This window comes from Cricetulus griseus, chromosome 4, assembly GCF_003668045.3.
Source record: "Cricetulus griseus strain 17A/GY chromosome 4, alternate assembly CriGri-PICRH-1.0, whole genome shotgun sequence".
Classification (NCBI taxonomy): domain Eukaryota; kingdom Metazoa; phylum Chordata; class Mammalia; order Rodentia; family Cricetidae; genus Cricetulus; species Cricetulus griseus.
The window spans coordinates 170,521,476-170,538,151 of NC_048597.1; the positions used below are offsets into that span (position 1 = coordinate 170,521,476).

The 16,676-nt window shown below is 35.7% G+C and overlaps 1 protein-coding gene across 5 annotated transcripts in view; it reads right to left on the reverse strand.

The window, feature by feature from the left end:
* The window catches only part of Neo1 (neogenin 1), a 160,288-nt gene that overhangs the window by 74,346 nt on the left and 69,266 nt on the right, over nt 1–16,676 (reverse strand). For all 5 annotated transcript variants that reach the window (XM_027414905.2, XM_027414904.2, XM_027414903.2 and 2 more), the window contains exons 6-7: nt 16,339–16,493; nt 14,549–14,669 (exon numbers count right to left, since the gene is read on the reverse strand). In XM_027414905.2, coding sequence (XP_027270706.1) covers nt 14,549–14,669; nt 16,339–16,493 — 276 coding nt within the window. The remainder of the gene's footprint in view (nt 1–14,548; nt 14,670–16,338; nt 16,494–16,676) is intronic.

The window sequence follows — 16,676 nt, forward strand, 5'->3', positions numbered from 1 at the left end:
TAGCATTCATGGTTCTGGAAGGTATTTTTCATGCTACCAAAGGAGAAAGGTAAACACCAATCTACCCACAAACCTTTTGATCTACAATAGTGATCTGCCTGCAAGATGTTCTAGTGCAATGGTAGCACAGAGTGGGAGTACAATTGCCACACAGTCAGGAGTCTGTGTGGGAATGAAATACAGTATGACCATGAACCACTAACACAGCCAAAGCTATTTATCTTAGTACACCATTTCAGCGCAGGGAACAGAACTGTAAGGATCCACTCACAGACTCAGAGATATTTCTTTGAGGAATTAAGTCTCTACTAGTCCCCATGACCTAGGGACACACTCTGGTTATTATTATTGTTGCTACATGTGTGCTCTTGCAGTTTAAACAAATGACTTACATAAACAATTGAAGGAAGTTAGAAAATAAAACACACCTCCCATTCTGTGTGTAGGAGGGGTGTTTCAGTATCAAGGAAGTCATCTGACTTTTTCCTGACATTAAAAATATTCATTTAAAAAGGTGTGTCAGATGTTAATGACGAACCTACCTCAGCAGTGAGCCCCCCCAAAAAAAGACAACTCCCTCTTTCCATTCTAAACCAAAATGCTGTGTCCCAGATAAGATCTCAATGCCCCAGAGGAAATAAGACAAAATGTGTAAAAGGATTTCTACACATTGCCCATTTTGACCAACAAAGACAAATCAATTTTGCTTCAATGAGCTTAATGATTTATATTAACACTAATCGTAACAAATTTTCGAGATGCTACATTTGAAAGAACATCAGCATTTTTGAGATTCAGATTGAGAAAACAAATTCTAGGAGTTTTTTTTTTTTTAAATCTCTTCAGATTATGTATAAAAAGCAAAAGGAGTCCTAATAAGATCTTTTACAAGTCCTAACAAGATTGTTTACAAAATTACTCTAATATACTAAGATTTATGAGTATGGGCTGGAGAAACCAAAAATTAGGGGGGAAAAAACCACCATCAAGCAAGAATCCATATAAGAAGCCTTCATATTTACTACTTGGAGTCTACAATACTCAAAAACACTCTGCATAAAGGGACTCAAACAATAAAGCTGGTGCCAAAAAGTTTGCTTTTTAAAAATGCAAATATCTAAAGCATTAGGACATTACAGTACTTATGAGACAACTAGCACTGAATGTGATGAATTACAATTTTTTCTCAAATGCATTTCAAATTATACTTATTTCTGGTGATTTCATAAGCATGTATCAATTGGGAGGGAGACAGTCTCAATGCCAACACTCTTACATCTAGAATGAAAACACTCAACAACCCAGAACTGACACTGTGTTAGATCAAATCTGCAAGCATCCAGCTTGTCAGTAATTTCTTTCAGACCCAAATGACAGTGTGCCAATTATTATAATACTGCATAATTTAGCATCTTTTAAATATAGCTTCCAATTAAACTACAGTCACACATACATAATACCTTTTGGTATTTTTGTGCTTCATAACATTCCTTCTTTAAAACAAAATAATAGTATCAAATTCAAATTTAATTTTCTCTCTGAAATTTTCCAAGTGTACCTTTGAGTCTGGGAAGGTCATTTTTAGGGCTTCTTCAATTTAACTACCAAATACCAAAAATTGTCACTAGGGTGTTAGTTGCTACCTGGGTCTCATAAGTTCCAGTCTTAAAATCAATGAGTGATGATGAGCAAAGATGAAATTCATGTTCAACATTAGATAAACTATTTATACTTTAATTATATGCCAACCTCACCAAAGTTACCTAAAACAAGCATGTATTATATTATATTATAGCTCAAGCATAATGACATAACCTAACCCTATAAAACTAAGGATTATAATCTTAGATTTATATAGCCCCTCCCCCTTACACTAACGTAATAAAGTATAAATATGGACCTATCTTCTTTTGTAGGAACATCTATTCAACATTTAACAAATGATTACTGGCCAGGTTGATGGTTGCTCACGCCTTTAATCCCAACACTTGGGAGGCAGAGGCAGATGGATCTCTGTGAGTTCTCCTGGTCTACAAGAGCTAGGTCCAGGACAGGCTCCAAACCTACACAGAGAAACCCTGTCTCAAAAAGCAAAAAACAAAACAAAAAAATGATTACCATGTAACAGTCTTTAAGGGACACAAAGAAATGTTCTCCCACTTAGTTGGGAGCTTTAAATACCACATGTAATTGGTACAGTATTGTTACCAGAGACAGCTTGTTTTCCTGCCTGAAACCAGTCAGTACACCTCTCATACACTGTCTTTTAGTGATACCTCTGCATGTACCTAAAATCTGCTGAGGTCTTCCAACTGCTAGACAAACCCCAGTGCTACCTATGACTAACTATTAAATAATCTGGTTTATATACGTTTTCCTGAGATGTTGACTTCGATATCAAATTTCTCTGAATTCTTGTAAGCCAAGCTGCCCACTATTCTCCCAATGCACGTTAAATCTTTCTACACTTTGATATAACTGAATCACCTCCTTTTTCATCTTCATGTAACCTGATGAGTCTAGAATCCCACTTATCCTTCTGGATTCAATTCAAATGCTAGTGTTCAAAAAGCCTTCTTTATCTTGCAAACCTGACAGAAATGATTTCTTCCTGTTTAGAAACAGAGAAATACCTTGGCATTCAGCAGAGCTTACAATACATTATTTTGACTCATAGAATAAAACCTCTACCCTGGCATCATGAGAACCTTTCAGGTTTAATAAATTTTCAGTTATTGGGGTGACCATGTAAAAATATTGTATATACTCTGACACTTCTGAGTTACAGAAGGTACTTTTGGTAATTATGACAAAAGTAAACTACAGTTATCTCAAGCCTACTAGACACCCAGCCATCTTTCCAAAATGATATAGCTGAACAACCTTGTCAATAAGCATAACCACAATACTGAATTTAAAATCTGATTTTTGAAATTAAATGGAAACATACACACACACAAACAATTGTCTTAGAAACATTAAAACTTGCTACTGTAGCATAATTCTGAAGCTGAATCAGGTATCTGTTCTGACTTTTACACTAATGACTTAAGACAAATCACTTAGCTACATTTCTATATTCTAGCTAGACTGAATTTTTTTTTAATCATCACCTCCCTAACTAGTCTGCATAGTAGGATCTTTGCCAGATAGCTAAGAATATCTATTTACATAGCACATGTACTTAGTAAAATCCTTGGTTTAACAAATCTGCTTTGGTTTTGAAATGGGGTTTTGAAATTTATTCCAGACTGGACTTCAACACACTATGTAGCCCAAGCTGGCTTGGGAGTTGCATCAATCATCCTGACTTAGCCTCCCAAGTTCTGAGATCACATATGTGAGTCACCATGCCTGGATCAAATTTGCTCCTAATATTTTAATAAATTATACTTTACTGTAGCATTTGCATGATACAATTTGTTATTCAGAGAAAAATGGGACACAATGTCTAACATTTACAGACAGTTATCAAACATGCAACCTACATTTTTTTCTCTCGTAGCATTGCTTCAAAAGATAAGAACTCTTAATCTAAAATTACTTTGAAGTTGAAAAAATTATTTCATTTAGAATTTCTAATAATACAACATGGCTGCCTCCAAATTCACAAAACGATTGCTATTTTCTGAATATTAAATTACAAGTATGAACTACCACACCCAGTTCAGTTTATTAACAATATAACTTAGATATTGTCCTAGTTAGTTTTATGTCAACAAGCTAGAGTCAACAAAGAGGAGGGAGCCTCAATTGAGAAAACGCTTCCATGAGACTGGACAATAGACGAGCCTGCATGGCATTGATGCGGGAGGGCACAGGCCATTTGTAGATGGGGCCATCTGTAGGCTGGTAGTTCTGGTTCTGTAAGAAAGCAGACTGAGAAGCCAGGGGGAGCAAGCCAGTAAGGCAGCACTCTTCCATGGCCTCTCCATCAGCTCCAGTCTCCAGACTTCTACCCTCACTGCTTTTGATGGTGAACTGCTATATGGAACTGTGAGGGAATAAACCCTTTCCTGCCCAAGCTGCTTTTGGTCACAGTGTTTCATCACAGCAATAGCAGCCCTAACTAACACAGATATTTTCCATACATAGATCCCTTATTCTTTTTAGTATTTTTAAAGTACTCTCTTTTATTGGTTTTATTAACTTGGTTGTTTTTAGATTTATGCTAGTTTAAAATATGAACCTTTAAATACCTTGTAATTATAGCTTCAAAATAAATAATTATTAACAGATTGTTTAAAATATGCTAAATTCTTTTTTCTTAGATGAGAGCCTATGTATCACAGGCTGGCTTTAAACTCACAATCTTGTCTTTGTCTCCCAAATGTTGGAATTGTAAGATGGTATCATCATACCCAGGTAAATGGTAAATTATACCTCAGCTAAACTTTTTTTTTTTTTTTAAAGTGTGCTATTAACAAGAACTCAAAAGCATGCCTGTCTGATAGGATGAGTGTTATAGCAAAAAGAAAGTAAGTAAAACATGTCCACTGGGCAATGTAAAAATCACAGAAAAACTCTACTGTAGATAAAAACTTTATATGTGAATGTAAATATATGTATGTGTACACAAAAGAACACATGAGCTCCTGTGAATCCTTCAGGTCTCAACTTGAACATCACCACTTCAACAAGGTCCTCTTTTTAATAAGCATATTTAAAACAATTTCCACTCTATTTACAAAAAGTTTCCCGTTTTTATTTTATGTGTATATGTGGTTTTGCTACATGTATCATATGCATACAGTGCACAAAGAGGCCAAAAGAAGGTATTTGATTCCTTGGAAATGAATTACATGCTGAGCTACCTTGTGGGTGCTAAGAGAACCTGGGTTGTCTTCAAGAACAGTCAGTGGCCTTAACAGCTGAGCTATTTCTCCAATACCCACACCCTCTTTGATTTTATTTTACTTTATTTTTTGAGACAAGGTCTCATACAGTAGGCCAGGCTGTTCTGGAGCTTATTGTGTAGTTCTGGCCAGCTTTAATTTATGGCAATCTTTGCTCCAAAAGCTCCCAAGTGCTAGAATTAAAAGTTATAAGCCTCCATGCCCACCTCCCAAATAATTCTTTGTATTTAGGTAGTAGCAGTGGTGTGTGCATGTATGTCCATATATGTAGGCCAGACGTCAATGTTGAGTGTCTTCAATCACTTTGAGCTATTTTTTGAGACAATGTCTCTCAATAAACTTGGTGCTTGCTAATTCAGTTGGATTGGCAAGGTAGTAAGTTCCAGAGATGCCCTGTTTTGGCTTCTCCAGCATTGAGAATACAGGCACACACTACCACACCTAGCTTTTCATGTAGGTGGTGCTAGGGATATGAATTTATGTCTTCATGCTTGAATGGCAAGTACTGTACTGAATGATCAATTTCCAGACCCTGAACACCAATTATTCTTTATCAGAGCATATTGGCTATTTTTCTTTTCACTGGGGTGAAATATTAATACACAATAGAAATAACTTAGAGAAAGGAGGATTTGCTTTAGCTCATAGTTTCATGGCAGAAAAGGCAGAGCAGCTGAGACTAGTCTGGGCCTAGGTGGTGTGAGTTCTTCTTAGGATAGTTTCCTCACTTCTTAGGGTAGCTACAACTGTCTAGTGAAGTTTCGACATCCCTGTACCTACTACCCTTGCCCCGTGCCCAAAAGTTTCATAACTTCCCAAAATAGGGACACTAGGTTAAGACCAAGTGTTCAGACACATGTGCCTGTTGGGAGATTGATTTTACATTCAATCCACAACATAAAGCATTCTTTTAATTTCCTTTAAGCAGCCACAAAAGCTTTAATTACTTTGTTTATAGTTTAGTTGCCTGATGTCTCTTTACTCTAACAGACAAATGTTCTATGAGGGCAGATAATAATGTCTGATTGCTGGCTATTTCACTCTCACTACTCAGCATAAAGCCATACTTCTGTAAAGTATATGGGATTTTACCACACGTATTTACTGAATTACTACATAAGAGTAGTTTGCTAAGAAGGGTTAGCTCTAGAAAGTGAGACCAGGGAAGAGTTAACAGTGTATTTACTTTTTTATCAGTCAATTACACATTTTTGTTTTTGACAATGAACATGTGTTAGGTCTTTTTAAAAATAGCCCGTTTAGTTTTAACTAGACATTTCAGATGCCTTTCAATCTGGTCATAAAAGATTATTTTTCTAACTTAAATGATATAAATATATTTAGTTTTTTGGTTTTTGTTTAAGTTTTACTTAAAGAGTAGTTTCAAAGTTTGCTTCATAAAGTCAGTCTTTCTAACTTCATTTTCATCTGAGGGGCTGGAGAGGGCTTTGTGGTTAAATGCAGGCAAAAACACTCATACTTAAAATTAAATAAAAAATAAAATCACATCTAACATTAAACATATACTCCTAAAATAATTACATTTATTGGAGAATTTTATGTGATAAAAAAACTAACAATTACCTAATTCCTTCATTTTACAGAATTTCAGTGCCAGACCCAACCAGTAAATCAGCAACAGAGAGAATAATGCCATTAGATACATTTGTAATCTTAGATAGGTCCTAGACATAAGGTAGGTGGTGGTACGTCACTAACCTTAACACTTAAGAAGGTAAGACAAAAGAATTGCTGTGAATCTGAGGCCAGCCTGGGCTACACTGCAACTTCCAGGCCTGCCTAGGTTATAAATCAAGAGTCTCAAAAACATAAACAAAAAAGTTCCTAGATATAGTAATCACAATTAAGAGTCAAATTATACCAGTTATCTGGAGTAAAACTTTTCCTAAAGTTATAACTACTAATACTTAAGCAAAATAATAAATTAGAATTGACCCTTTGATCAACACTAACCTTTACAAGTAATGTTTCAGATTTAAAATATTCCACTAATGACTAATAATTTCTGGCTACGTAGCCAACTTTCAACCATGCCAAGCTATTCATCACTTTTTCCAGAATTTTTATCATCTAATAACCTCAGAACTATATGGAATTTTTGACAAGCGTTTCAGTCAAATAAAATAAAAAAATAAAACAAACAATCATAATACTCAGTATGTATCCTTATCTACCATGGCCATTATATTCTAGTAGTCATTTAATGTGCTGGTAAAGTGTGAATTTCCTTTACTACAAACAAGTTCATGTTACTTCCTTTTCATCAGCCCTTCTTCCCTACTGCAACAACAAAAAAAAACCCTGCCAATTACCAGACCTGCTGACAGGATATACATTTTAAAAAGTGTATTTTTATGTTTTTTACATTCCAGTCTTACAAGAAAATTTTGAAGCTATTTTAAAATTCAAACAACAGGAAGAAAGGACAATGAAGAGTTAACAATATTTCCGCTCAGTTCTTTTTAAGATGTAGTCTCTCTGTGTAGTCCCAGGCTGGCCTGGAACTCATAATTTTCCTGCCTCTGTCTTCCAAGTGCTAGGATTACCAGGCATGTAGCCCCTATACCATCCCACTTAGTTGCACAAATTTTACTAACAATTAAGAAAATCTTTTCAACAGACAACTATTAAAAACAGGTACTAATTTGAAATGTCATAATATAGAAGTAATTTCATTTTATGTTCAATTAAATAGTTTTAAAGAGTCTTTACAACCAAGAGTTGCTGCTGCCAGACATAGTAGTATGCAATGAAATCCTAGCACTTAGAAGGCTGAGAATAGTAAGCTCACTGCTAACTTGACTTACACAGGCAGATAGCTTAAAAACAAACAAAAAACCAATACTGACATCAAAAGAAATAATAAGAGAGTGTTTCTGTTACTGAAAATGCGTAAGATTTAAAGTTTAATATTAATATTTTAAATAATATTTTATTTTTCTTAAAATTATTGCATTTTGTTACTTGTGTTTATATGTGGACAGGCACAGTACACATATGAAAAGTCAGAGGACAACTTGAGGAGTTAGCTCTCTTTTTTCATCATATGGATTCTGGAGATTGAACTTAGATTATCAGGCTTGGTGGCAGGTGTATTTATCCACAGAGTGATCTTGCCAACTCCATCTTACATTTCAAATGTTTTGATTAAGAAAACGTTGAAACAATGCTTCATAAATTCTACCTCCCAATTCTGTAAGAAACTGTGTTTTCTGATGATGTGACATAACATGTCTCATACATGAACATAAAGAGCACTTCACTGGTTTTCTCCACTGTGCTGCTCAGGCTGTGCCAGAAGAATGTACTAACAATTATCTGCAGTTTCTACTTCTCCCCCACAGAGTTGCAGCACATTTCCTCCTAGATCTGCCTTTCTGCTTCTATCCTTGTGCTTTTATTCCTTTTCCTTTACTCTACTCCAATTTTTCCCTTTAAAATGTCTTACGTGAAATAGACTTTCACCAATGAGAAATAGTTTAGAATCACAAACTATTAAGGTTTGTGATGTAGTCTAGTAGCCAGTAAACATTTTCTATGAAGGGCAAGAGAATATTTTAGGTTTTACAGGCCATCTGATCTCTTATCTAAACTACTGACTTTTGTCATTACAGTAGGAAATGACTACAAACAAATAGATAGTATGTCAACAAATGTGTATGTCTACGTCCCAATGAAAAAATGCAGGAAATGGATGGACAGCCTATGTGGCACTTTGCCAACCTTAATCTAGTCCATTCTTGGAAAAAAATGTTTTTTAAAATATTAATGAGTCTGCTAACAACAAAGAAGCAAAAAACCTACATAAACAAGGATACAAGGTGTGAGTGTTTGGAAATTGCTATATAGCCACAGTATATCACCCCTAGGGGTCACAATGCTACAAAATACAACGATAAAGAGGCTCAAAGTAGGCTAAGTTTCATCATTCCTCTTTCATGCTGTTCAAGTCTCGGCCTATATTCTGTCAAATTAAAGGATATCACTGGGGCCTGTCAGAATCTTCTCTACTTTATGCATGAAGTAGAGACAATCTACAACATAATTGTTCTCTGAAAGGGACCAGCAGTGAATGCTGACCTTCCACTGATCAGTATTATGAGTCTGGTGGCTTTTTAAATCTTTTAACAATGACTGAAAGGCTGAGTTTAGTACTTAAAAAGAAAGAAAGAAAGAAAGAAAGAAAGAAAGAAAGAAAGAAAGAAAGCCTTGCAGATTATGCAAAAGTTCTTACAGCAATCTGAAAACACTGAAAAAATATAATTCATCAAAGTGACTAATGTAAACATCTTGGGAAAAGGAATGCTTAATCATATGTGTATAGTTTTTAAATTCTGATCTGCTCTATTCAGCTTTTCCTCTTTGCTACTTGAAATTCTATACTGAGATTTTTCTCATCATTAAACGAGTTCAAGTAATTTTTCTATCCCAAAATTGTTCTATAATTATTTTCATTTCATTCTATTTTCAACATTTAAGTCATTTCCTATTCTTTCACTTTATCCCTATTTCTTTTTCTTTTAAAATCACTATTGCTGATATTAAATCTTTTTCTAAATCTGATTTCTAAGAAAAAAACTAAAAAGTAATGGGTTAAATTAATTTTTAAGATGTAACTATCCAAATTCCTTTAATTAAATGATACAACGATTTATAATTTCTTTAAGAGTGGAGACACAAGCCTATTCATATCCTATTCACCCATCATAAGTATAACATCTTAAAAATAGAATAACCATTCATTAAATTTACTACTTTATCATTTTGTACTGAGTTGTATGCAATGAATTTTCCTCGGTTTCGGTTTCTGAAAAGTTCTTTGTTTCATTTTCACTTTTGAAGGATACTTTTACTGGGTAGATAACTTGGGTTGTTTTTTCCTCGAAGGTCTTTAATTTTGGTCAAAGGGGGAAAAAAGCCTGCTGCAATTCTTCTTTTTCTTTATTTTTATGAGTATGGGTGCTTGGTTTGCAAGCATGTTTGTGCACTACAATGTGTGCCTGGTGCCTACAGAGGCCATAAGAGGTTGTCTGATCTCTTGAAACTAGTGTTATAGACTGTTGTGAGCCACCATGTAGGTGCTGAGACTTGAACGTGAGTCTTTGGAAGAGCAGCCAGTGCTCTTAATCACTGAGCCATCTCTCCAGACTCATCTTTGTTCTTCTTCAGGTAAATGTCTTTTGTTGTTTATTTTTGATATTATAATTACAACATTTCTCTCTTCCCTTTCCTGCCTCCAAACACGCTTCTATGCTCTTCCTTGCTTTCCTTAAAGTGATGGTATCTTTTTTTCATGATGGTTATTGCATGACACACACACACACACACACACACACACACACACACACACACACACACACACACACACACACTCCTAAATATAGCATGTTGAGTCCATACAATATACTTGTATGTATATTTTCAGGGCTGCCCATTTGGCAATGGACAACCAGTTGGCATACTCTTCCCTTGCAAAGAATACCTTTACACTTTTCCTGTTCCTAGCTTTACTCAGTTGCCTGTAATTCTTTGTGTAGATTGAGACCCATCTAGCTAGGCATGTTCATTGGTGTCTTGTTTATTCAGCTCATGTTTGGGTGGTCATTTTTGTTGAGACTTTATGGGTGCACCTTCTGATGCTACTAGGAGAATCTCACAGGAAATTCTCTGGTCCTCTGGCTCTTACAATCTTTCTATTTCCTGTTCCACATTGCTCCTTGAGCATTAGGTGCAGGATTGTTTTGAAGATGCATCTACTGGGACTGTTTTTTGTTTTGTTTTGTTTTTTAATTTCACAATTTTCTTTCTTTCACAAAATGTGGTAATATTTTGTTTATGATCTAATAAAGCTTGCTTGAAGATCAGAGTGCAAAGCTAGCCACACTAGCTAGACATAGAGGCCAGTGAGTGGTGATACACATCTTTAATCCCAGCATTCTGGAGACAAAGGCAGATGGATCTCTATGAATTCAAGGCCACCCTGGGATACATGAGAGTGAATCAGTCTAAAAGAGAAACAGAGCTCACACCTTTAATGCCAGCACTAGGGAGGTGGAGATAGGAGTGATGTGGCTGGGCAGAGAGAGGAATATAAGGCAGGAAGAGACGACAGGAACTCAGGCAATCTGGGCAGTTTGAGGAGCAGTGCAATTTGGAGATGAAATCAGAGGACACAACCGCCCCTTCGATCTGAACATTGGTAGAAGTGAGAACTCTCTAGTGGCTGGCTGCTTTACTTCTCTGGTCTTCACTTTAACCCTAGTATCTGTTGCTGGGCTTTTATTATTCATGCTACACTTACATTTGGCCTTCAGTGTTTAACCATGATACATACAAGTGCATTTATATTCCCTTTTTTAGCTTTCCTACATAAATATTTGTTTTAAAAATCAAAATATTAAAGGGCTAGAAAAAGGGCTCAGCAGTAAAAAACACTTACAGCTCTTACAGAAGACCTGAGATCAGCTCCCAGCACCCATTTTGGGTGGCTCACAATCACCTGTAAGTACAGCTCAAGAGATCCAATGCCTCTGGATTCTGTGAGCAACTAACTCAAATGCATATACTCACATGCAGAAACATACAACTTAAAAAATAAAACAATCTTTAGATTAAAACCCAGGAATGGTGGCAAATATCTCCTACAGTTCTGATCTTGAGAGATTGAAGAAACAGCATCATTTAAGCTAAGGAATTTGAGACCTGGGCAACACAGTAAGACACATCCCACCCATGCGCAACCTCAAAAATAAGCAAGCAGGGGCTAGAGATGCATAGCTTAGTGGGTAAGAGGGCTTACTATTGTTGCAGAAGACCAGGTTCTGTTCCTAAAACCTTATCAAGCAGCTCACAACCAGCTTTAACTCCAGTTCCAGGGGATTTGAGCCTGGCTTCCAAGGGACCATGGTGTACATACAGACAAGCTTGTACACACATACATAAATAAATTTTAAGCAAATAAAAAATAAAATGGCAAAAATAGGAAACAAACTTAATAAACATGGGATTTACAACCTTCTAATAGCCTATAACTTCTCAGTGCATTATCAGTATGATTACAAAAAAGTTCCCAAAGCCCATAAATATTTTCAAAGCCAGAGAAGAACACATACTATTAATAAAATTATATCACCAAGCACATTCAGAGGAAAGCTCCATTAGGATGCTCCTTACACAATCATTCATTTACACTGGTAAGATTTATAGTAGTAATCACAAACATAAATATACTGATACTCCAATGCTTAAGTAGATGTGAATAAGCTAAATATCTCTAAAGTTTACTAAGAAAGTCATTGCCATTATACTTCAAAACAAAAAAACATCATCACATTCATTCAGCTGGTGCCCAATTTGGCAACTTTTATTTTACAAACATGAAAAGTTGCTGAAGTCATTTCCAATGAATGGGAGAAAGGTATAATCACAGAAACAGGGTGAAAAAGCTGTTCAATTATTTTATCCCTTTTATAACATTATTTTCAAGTATATTTTAAAATAGCATCTATAAATCCCATATGCTATTTTAGTGAAAAGTCAGTGTAGGTGCCATCCTTGTCAGTTAATTTCCCTGGTCAAGCTACAGCTGTCAGAGGAACCTGTTGGAATTATAGTAATACATAACTGTATTTGACTCAGGCTAAAGAGCAGATGTCCAAAGTGCTACCTCTATCATGCATTCACAAAACAAACAAACAAACAAAAACCTCAAAATGGAAGAAAAAAAAAGAAAGCTTTAGTTGCTAAAATAGTCTAATGAGTCATCCTCACTAATTTAAGACAGAACTGCTAACAATAGCAATTTAGTATGAGAACATAACCACATAAAAAGGTTCAGTATAACAGTGTTCATAATAGCAAAATAAAAACAACAATAACAACAAAAAGAGAACAACATAAATGTAACCAAACAGGAAGTAAATTATATAAAACTACACATTCTATTCAATAATGAACAATGTTCTTATTTTATTAGCATGGAAAGATGTCCAAGGGAATGATGTTACAAGAAAACAGGTTATGAAATGACATACATATCTGTGTGCTCCTAAGGAACTTTCCTAAGCGGTAGGATTTAGAATTAGTGCCTTCCAGTTCCAAATTCAAAACACCAAATAATTCAACTAAAAAGTGGGGTGTAGAACTTAAACAGAATTCTCAATAGAGGAATCTAAAATGGCTGAAAGACACATAAGAAAGTGCTCAACATCCTTGCCATCAAGGAAATGCAAATCAAAACAACTCTGAGATATCATCTTACACCTGTCAGAATGGCTAAAATCAAAAACACCAATGACAGTTTATGCTGGAGAGGATGTGGAGAAAGGGGAACACTTCTCCATTGCTGGTGGGAGTGCAAACTTGTACAGCCACTTTGGAAATCAGTATGGTGGTTTAGGAAAATGGGAACCAGTCTACCTCAAGATGCAGCAATTCCACCCTTATGCATATACCCAAAGCATACACATTCATACAACAACGACATCTGTTCAACTATGTTCATTACAGCATTATTTGTAATAGCCAGAACCTGGAAGCAACCTAGATGCCCCTCAATAGAAGAATGGATAGAGAAAACATGGTACATTTATACAATGGAGCACTACTCAGCAGAAAAAAACAATGGAATTTTGAAATTTGCAGGCAAATAGATGAAACTAGAAGAAACCATCCTAAGCGAGGTAACTCAATCACAGAAAGACAAACATGGTATGTATTCACTCATATATGGATTCTAGACATAGTGAAAAGGATTACCAGCCTACAATCCATACCTCATAAGAGAGACATACATGGTCCCCCAGTGAAGCAGAAAGGGACAAGAACCCCTGAACAAATGGGGAGTATGGGGAGAGGGGAAGGGATGTAGGAGAAAGAGGAGGGGAAAAGAGGAGGGGGTAGGAGAACATGAGGGATCAGGAAGATTGAGTGGGGAGTGGAATAGAGGAGAGCAAGAAAAGAGACACATCAATAGAGAGAGCCACTATAGGTTTAAAGAGAAATCTGGCACTAGGGAATTATACAGAGATCCAAAAGGATGACCCAACTAGGACCCTAAGCAATAGTGGACCTTAAATGCCCACCCCCTATAATGAGTAATTTTATTTTTTAAATCTTTTTTTTTTAGCATTATCTGAAAACATATCTCGAAGTAATTTTATTTTTAAATACTTTTTTGTTTTCAAGACTGTCTTTCTCTGTTTAGCACTGGCTGTCCTGAAACTCACTCTGTAGACCAAGTTGGCCTAAAACTTAAGAGATCTGCCTGCCTCTTCCTCCCAAATGTTGTTATTAAAAGTATGCTTAATATTTCTTTTGTAATATGTGTGTGTTTCATCTGAATCTATGCATGTGTAGCACATGTGGTACTCAAGGAGACCAGAAGAGGGAATCAGATCTCCTGGAACTTGAGCTACAGATGGTTGTGAGGCACAATGTGGGTGCTGGGAATCAAACCTGAGTCTTCTGAAAGAGCAGCCAGTAAGTGCTCTTATCTCCTGAAGCCCCTGAAGTAATTTAAGTGATAGAAATGACTTAAGACTGCTGCTCTTTTTCTTGTAGTTGTGTCACATGCAGGGCTTTACCAAGCAAGCTAGCAATCGCAAGGCACCTGGAGTAACAACACTGCCTCCAATATAAGCTCCTTCAGCTCACTACTGCTCCCCTCTTACCATGCTCAAGGATTATCAGCTGGGCTCCAGCTTGTGCATTTCCAACATCATTCTCAGCAATGCATTGATAGAACCCTTCATCTGATTTCACCAGACCCAAAACTTGAAGATTATGTTCCTTCTAAGGAAGAAAAACATACATAAAATTTAATGACTTAATTATGAACATGACTTTAAAAACCTCAAGGATATGTTCTCAAGGAGCTGGAAGAAATATTGTATTAGCATAAATGTTGCTTTAAAATTTAAAAACAACATGTAAATACTGATAAAATGAAAATGCTAATTTAACCATACTAGATTGGTATTTTATTTTATTTTATTTTTATTTGGTTTTTCGAGACAGGGTTTTTCTGTGTAGCTTTGGAGCCTATCCTGGCACTCGCTCTGGAGATCAGGCTGGCCTCGAACTCAGTGATCCTCCTGCCTCTGCCTCCCGAGTGCTGGGATTAAAGGCGTGCGCCACCAACACCCGGCCAGATTGGTATTTTAATGTTAAATACTCACAAACTTTTTGTCAACATGAGATTATGTATTTCAGAAACAGAAAATAGATCCCTAAAAAAAAAAATGAATTACTTAAATGACAAATCTGTAAAATGACAATCTTTAAAAACATAATTATTTCTGAGCTTTTTTAGTAAGTATTATGTAAAGACCTTAAGGTATGCCATTAATACTTATTACAAAAACCTAAATAATCCCATTAGTAGGATATTAGATAATGGTAGTATTAATAGGTAATAATATCTACCATATACCTAATACATATAAAGTAAAAAGCCAATTACGACAAAGAATTATTAAATACATTTAATGTCTTTTTTTCTCACACTGGGATTTGGGAGAGTGATTAGATTAGGCTAGTTGTCAATAAGCCTCCAGAATTCACTTGTCTCCAGTGCTGGTATTTCAACACAAAACTTCTTACATGGGTTTCTCCTGGTGACTGTACTCAGGCCTTCATGTGTACATGGAAGTACTTTATAGATTGAGACAGCAATCTAGCTCCACAATTCACTTTTCCCATTTACAGTTTTGCTAGAGTTTTGGGACTAGGCATTATCTTCCTGCCTTTACCTCCTGAGGACTGGGATTATAGGCAAGTTATCATGATGTCTTGCTTGTAGCTATTTCAAAACTTGAACTAATACATGCAAATTAAATTAAATGGCACTATGTGATGATGCACTCACTTTCTAAAAGGGTTTTGTTGTTACAACTGTTGGCAAGGGATTTTCCCTACTTTGAAGAGTATGTGCACTGACTTATGATTTGTTTGGTTAAATTTTGTATAATTTATTATATAATTAATTGATATTTTTCAAAATTATCATCTTTCCATACTTCCACAGAGACTTGGATGTGGTGATGTATACCTTTAACCACAGCACTCAGGAAGCAGAAACGGGAAGATCTCTTTGAGTTTCAGACCAGCCTGGTTTACATGGAGAGTTCCAGGACAGCCAGATCTACAGTGAGACCCTGGAGGGGGGGAGGACCTGCTCCTTGAAAACAGCTGTGAAGGCAATGAGAAACACACATGTACACACTGTATTTCTTCAGGAATACTAGACTGTGGTAGGCTCTAAGCCTAGTCCAGCCACCAATTTGCTAAGTGGTCTCACCTAAACTACCAAAATACTTCAAGCTCAGTTTTCCCTATAGCCAAAAAATAAATTACATTCTATGATTTTGAATTAGTATATATAGTATATCCTTTAGTGGTTATATTTAAAGACATTTAAAAGTTTCAGAAATAAATGTACTTCTTTGAAAAAAATACTTACTACAATTTTAAAGTAATCACTTGGGATAACCACATCCCCATTCTTGACCCACTTCACAGTTGGAGTTGGCTTCCCAGTGACTTCACATTCAAATACAATATCCATGGATTCGTGAGCATATATGTTAGCAGGTTGTTTCAAGAATTCAGGTGGAGCTTCAAAATATAAAGGAAATTAAAATAAAAATAGGTAGCTATTCATATCAACAAATTTTTATATTTACAGAATTTGCATATTTTTATAAAATTATGTTAATTATATATTAAAATGTTAGCACAACAGTTTTACAAATTGCCTGATGGAATACTATTCAACTGTAAAGAAAAATATTGTTTTAA